General features: G+C 39.4%; 1 protein-coding gene across 5 annotated transcripts in view; it reads right to left on the reverse strand.

Annotated features, from left to right (window-relative positions):
• Window positions 1-200: 200 nt before the first annotated feature.
• Window positions 201-12007, reverse strand: part of PDE8B (phosphodiesterase 8B) — a 64495-nt gene continuing 52688 nt past the window's right edge. For 3 of the 5 annotated variants that reach the window (XM_077347341.1, XM_077347340.1, XM_077347343.1), the window contains exons 17-22: window positions 10349-10547; window positions 7622-7839; window positions 6912-7041; window positions 5324-5491; window positions 4383-4512; window positions 201-3388 (exon numbers count right to left, since the gene is read on the reverse strand). In XM_077347341.1, coding sequence (XP_077203456.1) covers window positions 3267-3388; window positions 4383-4512; window positions 5324-5491; window positions 6912-7041; window positions 7622-7839; window positions 10349-10547 — 967 coding nt within the window. In that variant the 3' untranslated portion in view covers window positions 201-3266. Of the gene's footprint in view, window positions 3389-4382; window positions 4513-5323; window positions 5492-6911; window positions 7042-7621; window positions 7840-10348; window positions 10548-12007 lie in introns of those variants that run through there. The other 2 variants (XM_077347342.1, XR_013233066.1) reach the window with 2 other exon arrangements.

Consider the following 12007-nt stretch of genomic DNA (forward strand, 5'->3'; position numbering starts at 1 on the left):
GTGATGTTGCCAGTGACATAGTCTAGGCTTCCCTTCTGCTCCTGGTAAGTCTCCTACCCCACCCCGGTTGCTTGGGGGACCTGGCAACTCCAGGTATATGTGATATTTCCATTGTTTGTAGTCTCCCACCTTGATTATTCTGTGATTCCTTAGAAACTGAATTGACTGGAAAAAGAAAAAAATATATAATTGGACCTATGTTAATAAAAATTAATTAAAATTTAATTGGACATAGGCATCAGTATCAGTAGTAGTATATAATAGCGATGATAGATACAGCAGCATACCATTCTTTAAACTACATAATGTAGCATTATAATACATCACAAGCAAAGTTGGGTTCTGTTACAATTCTAACAAAAATATAGCTTATACATTTCTCTGCATGAAAATTATATGAATGTTTTACATTATTTTACATAACTTGATACAAAACACTGAAAAATGTTGGCACATTATATAAGCTACAATCATGGTCATTTTTCCTTCAGTTGTAATACTGTGTATTTATTTTGTCTGGTTTACCTTCCTGGACTTAGCATAAAACACTAGGTAGAGACCAGATTAATTTAGGTCCCTGAACCTTTTTTGGCTTCTGAAGGCAAACGGAAAAGTTTTATACACCTTATGAACACAATGTATCCACCCCCACACATACACAGAGTCTGTACAGAAGCAAAACAGGTTCTGGATGCCCCAGATTAATGCTTCATTAATGGTGGGTAGGCAGCCTTCTATCCTTAAGGTGTGAGAAACCTTTAAAAAGGATTTAAAAAAAAAAAATCCCACCTGGTGGAATAAGCTACCAAAGAGCTAAGGGCACTGTCAGAGGTTACACAGTTCTGCAGGACTGCAAGACAGAGTTCTTCCACCAGGTATTTGGTTGAATCTAGGGCAAGGAAGATCATGGGGTCCCTTTCTCAGAGAGACAACCAGACATCTATATGTCTTCTCCATCTTCCCCAAGGCAGGAGCGGTTTGTTGGGGTGGGTATAGTTCTTCAGGGATCATTGTTGCTGCCATGTTAGGGGTTATTGGAATTTTATAATTAATATTTTATTGTATTTTACCATTTTAACATTGTAAACCGTCACAAGCAGGCTAGTCAGGGAGTGGCGGTAAACAAATCATCATCATCATTATCATCATCATTATCATCATCATCAATAATAATAATAAATCTGTTTTGTCTACAGAAGCCAAATGATTTAAGCAGCCCTATGAAAGGGACCATAACCTTTCTTTTTTTGAGGGCAATGTAATACTTTCTATTAAATCGTATACAGTTCAGCCTTCCTATAGCCATTTGTCATCCATGATGTTAAATATTAGCAAAATAATTAGAAGGAATTAGTTTCTAATAGCCAAGTAACAAGTTGATTATATAAGCCAGTGGTCTAAATGAAGATATAACAGGGAATGCTGCTGTCCAAAACTGATAGTCATGATAAAAACAATGGCACAATTTGCTAGAAAAGTCTCTTACATAAACCCCAGCAAAAATGAATTAAGTGATAGTGAAGCTTTGCAGAGGACTCTCCCCAAATAGTATTCCCAATGAGATCAAAACAAATATAAAAATATTTGTGCTTTGATAACTGCAGCATAAACTTCAAACTTTGAAAATAAACTGAAATGTACATTACATGTTTGCCTTAACACTATTAAAATGAAGTGTACCTTATTAGGGCTCAATTCCTTAATTTCTTAAAATTATGTAGAGATAGCTTGATAGCCTGAAGCAATGTACATCGAATAGTGACACAATTTTGGGTTGTCAAGGACTCTATATTAATACATACATAATCTCGCATTCCGAATGTTAAGGTCAAGATTTTATGCATAGCTGCTATGGCGGCAATCCAGAACACCAAGGCACAGGGGTTTCCTTTCCCTCTGACAGAGACAATGCATGTGCAGGGGTTTCCCTTCTCTGAGAGAGAGACTAGGAGGACTCTGCATTGGTGTGCATTCAGGAGACCTTTGTAAAATATGGCTCACATGTATAAGGGTTTTCTTTTAAACCTATGGCTCATATATGTAAGCATCTTTCATACTGTGTTCCTAAAATCAGTCACACCAGCAAATTACCTAGTCTAAACATATGTGTGCTAAAGAAGAGGAGACATAATGTTGTGTTGTGACTGTGGCAGGCAGGCAGTTTAGAATAATTGCTTGTATAAACTTCCACAATATGGCTCACTGTCACCTGTTAGGAGGCGGAGAAAAATATGGATTTGATCAAATTTCTAATGTTTCTTAGTGATAATTTGATCAAGCAAGCAAACAGCAAATGCAGGTGTTCCTTATGTGTCTAGAAACTCCACTGAGCAGGCTGAGGATGCAATTTTCCCAGATACTTCAATTGTGAGCACATCCTCATTGTTCCTGCAAACTGCCCCAACATGGCAGTCCACAAGAAAACACTGATCATACAGGAACTCAGAGGGAGAGTTAGAGAAGATTCTGGGCAAATGAAACAGAACAAGGTTTGCAACTGTGTGACACACCTGTTCTTACATTCAGTAAAGATTAACCATCTTAAAAAAATAAACAAACACCAGTTTAATTTGTTGGTTTTTTTCCCCTTACAAAATTATCCCCTGTCTCTTCTCAGCGTGGTGTAATGTTAAAGTGTGGTGGGTTTGATTCCCCACTCCTCTACATGAAGACAGCTGGGTGGTCTTGGGTCAGTCACTGTTCTCTTAGAGCTCTCTCAGCTCCACCTACCTCACAAGATGTCTGTTTTGGGGAGAGGAAGGGAAGGTGACTGTAAGCTGTTTTAAGAATAGCATAGTGAAAAGTGGGGTATAAAAAACAACTCTTATTCTCTCTTGGCATCTTAGGAGCAGGTTCCATCAAATTCTGCAAGCTTTATTAAAACTTGGTTGCCACTCCAGAGAAACATGTTTTAATAGCATACTGCCCTCCTATAGAGATTTATATGCATGATGAATTTTGGGCTGAAAACAAAATTATACCAAATGCTGAAGTGCAACATTTTTATAAAACTATCTCTAAAAGGACCTGTTGTGCCACAAAGACAGTAATTCTATAAAGCATCCGTTGGTCTCTAGATTATCATCATCTTTATAAAAACAAAGTTTTGGTAGAATTTAGTACTATTTAAAAGCGAGAAACAATAGTTTTCTCCTTGCTGCCCAGTTGGTTACTTCATTGTGAAGGAAATTCTGCCCCACTTTGGGTCCATACCAGTAAATGGTTCACAGTGAGAGTGGTAGGCCATGCTGTCTCACTTCTTTGCTTCAGCTTCCACTGTTGCTCTCTGAAGGAAGCCTGAGGCTTCTACACTTCAGCTCATCTAATGTTTTCCAATGTTTGTAATTCTTTGCCAAGTGCTGCATCAGAACAGGTAGGTGTGCAAATGCTGGAAGAGAGAACCAATACTGTACTGCAAAAAGCTGGACTGCACAGTGCAAATGTCAGGAAACCCTCGTTCCCATCCACAGTAGGACCCTTTCTGTTAATCTCTAATTAACTGAAAATGAATTTATACTTGGTTCCACACAACCCTTAATATAACCCTAGATGTTAATCAGTTCTATAAACTCCATATCCATGTGCAAGATTTTGATTGCACTTACTCCAAATATCCCATTAAGCAACAAAGTATTCTTAGAACTATGCCTTAAATCAGATGTCTCCTTTTTTAAAGAAGTTTCTGATTCTCCAAGCAGTTTATTGACTTTGACTGTTGTTTCTTGTACTGTTTTCCACCCAAATATTTAATTAGCACATCTGCGGAAAACTGAATATATAATTTTAAAAGATCAGACTTGAGAGACAGAGGGTTAAAGGACCCAGCATTGGGGATGGGGAGATGTCCCAAAGGCAGACCTGTCTGGAATAAGGAAGAAGAAAGAATGCAAGGTGAATGCAATTTTTGCAGTAGAAAAGTTTGATATACCATGTTTTCAAGAAAGATTTGGAATATATTGTTCATATACAAGGAAGAATAACCCTCCGAAAAAACTGCAACTTTTCAAAATGTCTCTGAACAATAAGATTAAAAAGTAAATGTGCTATGCTTTCAAGAGAGAAGCTATTGGATGCAAATATGTATTGGTTACTACAACTATCATGTAACAGCAATTTAAAGCTATAATTTGGGTATTGTCCTTTACTGTAAAATCACCCTTAAGATAATATAAAATGTGATGAGGGTGTTTTTTTAGAAACCTGCATTCACCATTGACCTGTAAAACCACTTTCCTGTCCAATTCTCCTCCCACAGATCTGCCAGGTGTGTGTGTGTGTGGTTTGACTCTGGTTAGACAGAATTACAGTCACATACATTGTTCCTATTTTGGGGAAGCAGCAAAAGAATTAGTTCCTCAACTGAGAATAATGGAACTTCTTACCATCCCAAGCATCAAACATGTCCATTATGAAGTAATCGATGAAGGATATCTGAGACTTGGGGATGCTACATGTGTTTCGGTCAAATACTGGCATAACAACGGGTAGTCCTTGTCTTTTTTCTTCATCGGTCTATAGAAAACAAAACCAATTTTAGCAAAGCTGCATAAGAAAAACAAGCACTGGCCATTTGCTGAGCACAAAATAAGCACTGGGCATTACCTAGTTAACCATCATGTTACAACCTGGCCTAAGCTCAGTGCATTGATTTGGCTTATGCAAGAACTTTCACGGGAGAAGCGGGCCATTACAATCCTGATCTAAAATAGGGGTCATGATGGTATCCTAATTTTTCCAGAAAAATGCTGATTCAAGACAAATGATGTGGCACAACATTTCTGAGGGTGTTGCTGCTTTCACATCCTGATATGGATTAGGAATGAGAACCAGAACACAGCTTCTGCCTGTCACTGAAAGCAATTTGGGCAGGGCAAGGTAATGTGATTGCACTCCCTCTATAGCACTATGTAGCACCCTTGTGCCTTTGCAGGCACAACGCACTAGTATCTTTGTAACTGCCAACAACAGATACTAGGAAAAAAACAGAGAAAGGTCACATCTTAAACTAGAATCTTGGAGTAGCTCAATGGCGAGTGACAGCCAAATGCTAGACTAAGTGGACCTTGGCTGGATTCCTACATCCATTATATGAGGCTGTAATTAACTTCGTATGTCTGAGGTAGAATAGCTCAAGAGATTAAAGAGAAAATAAAACTAAAAAAAGTTAAGTATGCAATTCTTTATAATGGTATCCTTACCTACTGCTGGAGCATGTAAGGAAAATTTACATTATTTGCTGTTTAATTTAATAGACTTTTGCTAACTGTTTATTTTCTCTAAATTCTACATGGCTATTATTCAGTTCCAGACAAAAATTCCATACCTGTGCAAAATATTCTTCTGAAATCCTGCCAGCCCATTCAATGCACAATTCTAGAGGTCGACATGGATTTGCAACATCTGCACATTTAATCATCATGCGCTTGATCAGTGTTTGATTATCTGGAAAATTCTTGAGATTAGTTGTACAGTCACAGTCACTACCTTCACTCTGCAAAACAATAAAGCAGGACAGTCTTGGGGCTCATGGCCTGTGAACACGTGGCCAATACAAATTTTTAAATTATGCCATAATGTGATTAAACTTCACAACTACCCAGCATTCGGCATTGAAAGCCATAAGTTAAGTACAAGGGAATACAAAAAGTTTTCTCTTTATTTAGACTTAGACGTAATCGTATCATCATCTACATATCTAATAGTCAAGTATGAGCCAATCTGTGGATATCTAAATCTGTTGATCATGTCCACGCTGACAGAAAGCCTATTTTCCTCCAAACTTGGGGGAATCCCCAGATTTGCAGAAAAACTTGAAAAACTAATTAAACAACAATTCTATGTGTCTGTGAGGGAGTGTAAAATCAGCCCAAAAGATAAAAGAAGGGGAAGATTGTTAGACAAGGGGAAGAGGGAAGGAAATAAAGGTAGAGGTGATGCACCCTTTTCACATGTATATCTTGGATGCATTCAAAGAGAGAAGGTGGCAAAATCTGACAATACTTAAATCCTGTGCAGTGGAGCAGTGAACAGACAAGGCAGATCTTTCTACAAACCTGAGAAATGCCCCTGGTTAGCAGAAACATTTGAAATCTAAAATTTCCCCCAAACAATGGTGGTTTAAAACATTTTAGTGATAAAAAAGTGCCTTAAGGAACAGATTTCTTCAGTGGCTGTTGCTAGGCATTCAGCTATTTTGCTTGACAATATTATATATTATATAAATAATATAAAAATAGAAACCCCTCAATCCTGTGATTCTGGGAGGCATTTTGTACTGCCATAGGGATGAGGGGAAAATCATGTTCCACTGGTGAAAATCCTTAGGCAGGATCCAACCCTAGTATGGTTACCAACTCCAGGTTGCGAAATACCTAGACATTTGGGGTTGGAACCTTGAGAAGAAGGGTGCACCTCAGCAGTATATAATGCCCCCTACAGTCCACCCTCCATTTTCCCCAGGAGAACTGATGGTAGTCCGGAGATCAGTTGTAATTCTGGGAGATCTCCAAACTCCACCTGAAGGTGGGCTGGGGAAAGAAACCAGCTGAGATATTATTGATCTGATGCCAGTTATTCTCTAATATTTCTCTAATTAGAGTTATTGTCTAATAATTCTCTAATCTATCTTTTAAAAAATTATTACATGTTTATCCTGCTACTTGTCCAAGGGGTTCAGTACTAGGCTGCAATTACTAATGGTGTGAGTTATACGGTATAAGACTATTTTGCATGTTCTCATATACCATTAGAAAAGATTTGAAACATTTTGACTCATCAGGGTATGGCTGTTGGGCTTTCTGTATGCATGAATGAAACACAAACCCTGACTACCTGACTGCTGTTACAACACATGACCATAGTAAACTGTAAATATATCAACTGAAAAGAGCATGTTTTTATGCTCCACTTACATTAGAATTGCTTTCTTCTGAGGGCTTGATGATGCTATTCACGAACTTATTCACATGTTCAAAGTGTTTTGTCATTTCTGTTGCCAAAACCATGTCAATAATTGCCTGACGAAGTGTCCGATAATGATTTCTAGAAAGTAGAACAGCAGCCAAACAGCACAATTAGACAAGTGACTATTTTCAGGTTTGTATTTTTGAGATTTTGCACAGTTGTGAATTTACAAGGCATTCACAAAATTTCAGATATTTACCACTTACATTATATAAAATTTTTGTTAGGGTTAGTGTTCACATACAACAGTGGTCCCCAACCTTTTTATCACGGGGACCACTCACCGGGGACCACTCAACGCCTTTTACTGAGGCCCGGTGGGGGGGGGGTAGTTTACTCCTCTACTCTCAACCACTCCCCTAATGCTCTCTGATCGCTATGGTAATGTTTAAACATCCCTTCAAAATAAGATACAGACATGCCACATTGTCTCCCATCACTCTGGGAGTGATGGGGGACAATGACACTTGAAGTATGTTGTAAAGGGCCGGGGGGGGGGGGGAGAGAAGGCGTCCTTCGGGGTCCACCTCCAATTAGTTGAAGGACCACATGTGGTCCGCGGCCCACAGGTTGGGGATCGCTAACATACAACACACATGTAGCCTGTTCAGGCACTCTTTAGAAGCTCAAAGCAAGGAAGAAGGCTAAAGAGGCTAACCTGTTGAGATTTTTGAAAATATTGCACTTGTTGTCTTTTGCTGTAAGCTGGAATGCTAGAGCTGTGTGGTGGCTTTCCAATACTGCGGTGTCATTGTAGAGAACAGCTAGTTCACTGCTTGCGTTGCACAGGAAGGAGTTGGTCCGCCCTGGATGATCCACATCATGAACTGTTGCAGCAATCAATGCAGCTATTATGTCTAAATGATCAAGGCTCCCCTACAAGAAAGACAGTCTGATTCATCAGTACTTATCAAGACATCGTTGGGAGATTAGCAGTTATGCATTTGAGAACCAAGGAAATTCTGCAATGATCCTCTCTCAGGAACCTCACCAGTTTGCTTTGAGGATAATATTTATATTTCACTTTTCCCACAAGGCCCAGGAGACTTATAAAACATAAACGTACAAATAGAAACATAATTAAACACATGAATTAAAATACGTCAAGTATTCCTGAGTGCCTTGGAGATAGATCAGACAGAAATCAAATAAATAAGAATTTTTAGAATATCAGCACGAGGTGACCTTTTTCTATAAATATAAATTTTTATATTCTATAAAATGTACCCTATCTGAAGAAATTCTGTCTATGGGAAATGAAATGTTAGTTTTCAATGACTACATTTCCCATCATTGCATATCACAAATATTGTCTAAAAATGCAAATTTTACAATAGCGAATAACCATAGAATACCATGAGGTGACATTTCTTTATGAAATTGGATGTTTATAAATTATTAAATATAAAATGATGAGTTTAAAAAACAACATTCTTTTAACTCTGACAGTTTGCTTAGTATTGTTTATCTGCCTTTTCAGTTCAATTCACAGTTACTATTGTTAAATCATAGCTCTTTTGCAACTGAATGTCACTATTCAGATTAAGGGGACATTCAAACGGAGGATTTTGTCATTTCTTCTCTTTTTGGCAGACCTCTGATACTCCTTCAAACTATTTCTGGGAGTCACCCTTACACCAGGATGAGCATTTAGGGGTCTTTTTGGGCTGCAATGTGAGGAGGATATTTACATTTATTTATTTAAAGTATATGCCTACCTTTCTCCAGAGCATTTGACTACCCAAGACAGGTTAGAATGTTATAAAGCAAATATTAAAAACAATAGATTAAAATAATAAAATCAGGCTAAAAGCAAGTAAACCATGATTCTGTGCACAGAAGTTCTTCCAGAAATTTTAGACAAGATCCAGTCCACCAAATAGCACACTTGAGATCTATGGCACAGACAGGGCCATACTGATAGTGCCAAAGTTTTATGTTAATGTGTATCTCTTTAAAGTATAACTTGTTTTGCAGTTACTACCAGTGAGAAGACTGCCTCCTTGAATGTCCTAAAGGAATTAAAACAGAACTTTGTTCAGGATTCTCCTTTGGTTCCTGCCCCTCACCCATGAGCAAAATATTTTTAGGCAGTAGCTTACAAATCTGTACCTGATCACCAATGCACTAGCCTTCCATAATTTGTTGCAGATAGTGAACTACCACTTGGGAATCGCCAAAGAGCTGTTACTATCCATGTCCTTGTATCACGAACCTACAGATAACATTTTGGTGTGAAGAGACACTGGGCCAATTAATAAAGATCACAACATGAACAGGCCCTTCTTGGATGGTATCACTGAGGGCCACTGGAGGTGGTCTGCATGTCTGAAGACTATTCCACATTAAAAAACAACAATGTCCCCTGCATAAACTACAGTATGTCAGGAAGATGTATTCAACCCAATCTACTTTCTCATCTACTTCCTTTTTCAAACAGTTGTTTCGGGGCCCCAATCTACTTTCTTTTTCAAACAGAGTTGTTTTGGGGGCAGAGCTTTCTTCATACACAGTCTTGTCTACTGCAGCCTGAAGGGGTAAAGTCCAGGAAATACTTGCCACATTATTCTGCTGAAAGTATAAGTTGCCTACTGAGATAGATTATCATTGCCTGTAAGCATTGGTCCAATTCGTCCTTGGAAACTTCATTGCAGGGAGAAGTGACTTTCTGTATTGAGTCTCCCCTAGTAGGTAAATTCTCTTATACAAGGGTAAGTTAAAACGTATTGCTACAAAATCATAGAAACCTTTATTAAAAAAATAGCACAATGTAAAGCTATTGTTTTTCAACATGTCCTCCATCTGGGTCTAATACGCTTTGGAAAGCAGTGTTTCGATCTCTCTAACCCTCCCCCAAAGAATTCTGTGCTCTTCAATTTATACCAAGTCAAAACGATCATTTTGGCATCCTTGAGGGACTCAAATTGTGCTCCTTTTAAATGTTCTTTGAGTATTAGAAACAGAAATAAGGGGCAAGACCAGGGCTGTAGGATAGGTGGGGTGAGGTCTCTTGTAGAATCACACTTCTTGTAGAATCACACTTGCTACCCTTGAAGAATGAACAGGAGCACTGTCATGATGGGGAAAAAATCCCTCAGTGCAACATTCCTGGATGTTTTCTCACTAATGCAGTTTCTAATTTTCTTTAAACTTCTAAATAGTAAGCCCCTGTGATCCTCCTGTGTCCTTCAAGAATATCGTTTTGTTTGGAATAAATGTATGAATTGGAATCCCAGTAGCAATACTTTGACTTATCCTTGTATTTTCCCTAATGTAATCTTCTATCTTTCTATCATTAAAATGAGTTTGGCTTGTTTTCCTTCATGATCTCCTTATAAGTTTCTCAAATACTGAAGAAGTGTTAGTAATACACCAGAGATTGTACCTTAACTCTGTCTTTCCCCAGAAAGAATGCAGTGGCATGCAAGACATCAGCTGCATGGGTGGAGTTATGGTAGGAATTGGAGGAATGATAGTTGGCTTCAATCACCTGGAACCAGGCTCGTAGTGTGGCTTCAGAACAATTTAAAGACTCGCAGACCCCAAAGCGGGCAAAAATCTTCATTCCCAGATAAACTAGTGGCCTGAAACACAGCAAGAAAAGTTAACCAAGTTAAGATAGCCAGTGTTTATCCATTTATCCATGTTATTGCTGGTGGCTGCATTCTCATAACATGACAAACAGGTTTGTCCATTATGGGAATGAGCACCATTTGCTGAGGTGCTCGTATATTTTCTTCACTCCTCCCTCAACAGGTGATAACTTCACTCAGACTCCAGTTCACTGTAACTTCCAAATGGAGGTGCCTGGGTGATTTGGCACTTCCTTCCATGCTATGCAGCTGCCTGCATTTTTAAAAAGGGGATTAAATTGAGGTTTAGAATCCTGGTTTGTGGAGAAGAAACATACTGTAATTCACCCACATAACTGGAAGTAATGGAGAATCAGGGCTCGCTTTGAGGCTTCCTTAAGTATTCTGTGCATAAAGAGGGAAAGGGGAAAAAAAGGAAGAAAGGAAAGGAAGCATGGGGAAAAAAAAAGAGGTGTACTTGACAATCATGGACACACCTGTTTGTCATGACATCTGAATGCAGCCTTTCAAAGAAGCCTTTAAAAACATTGCCATCACTTTCTTATGATGACTGGTGCTCTGAAAAGCCTACAATCTAAAATTTTACCATTAATAGACAAAGAAATGGCTCAGAAAAGCAGGAAGACTAACAACAAATCTGGATATGTGTTCTTGGGCTAGGTTTCAGTGCTGAGAGATATTGTCAGGAATCAGGCTGAGCCCAGCCTGTGGAGTCCTAGGTAAAGGCGCATCCGAAATCCAACAGTCAGTTGCAGATTTCAAAGAGAGCTTTATTAGGCAAAGTCCACAGATAGCTAAAGCAGGCCAAGATCCTCCTAAGCAAAGATCTTGATAATAACAAAGTACAAAGGCACCATGGAGGGTAGATATAGGGTCCGGTGAATAAGGGAGGGGGGAACGAAAGGTTTCGGCGGGAGAGCGAGCATAGGTGACAAAAGGAAAGCATTCCCAGGCCGGCCAGATGGCCCGGAGCCTTATCGGGAGGTTGGCACATTGTTGAGACTTAGCTGTCTCCGCAAGGACACTTACAGTAAGATTGATACATTCATTGAGGTTGTCTCCCCGCTGGGAAAGGAAGGGAGTGAGGTTCTCAAGAGACACATTTATGGCTATATGGCCTTGGCCAGAGAAGTCAGGGAAGTGTGAGAATATGCAGGCACCAACATGGCAGGAACCTAGGGGGGTTCATGACACTCGCCCCCCCTTAAGGCCCCCCCCTTTACCCACCCCGGGCGCCCGCGGCATTAGGATCGGGACCGGGCTTGTCGGGGAACTTGGAGTGGAACCTCCGCAGCAGGAGGGGGGCGGCCACGTCCTCCGCGTTAATCCATTCATTGTCAGAGTCAGGGAAACCTTTCCAAGAGACCAAGTATTGCAGCTGTTTGCGGAACAGGCGGGAATCAACTATGTCCGACAACTCATAGTGGGTCTCCTCCCCTATCATGATGGGG

This window comes from Paroedura picta, chromosome 7 (genome assembly GCF_049243985.1).
Source record: "Paroedura picta isolate Pp20150507F chromosome 7, Ppicta_v3.0, whole genome shotgun sequence".
Lineage (NCBI taxonomy): Eukaryota > Metazoa > Chordata > Lepidosauria > Squamata > Gekkonidae > Paroedura > Paroedura picta.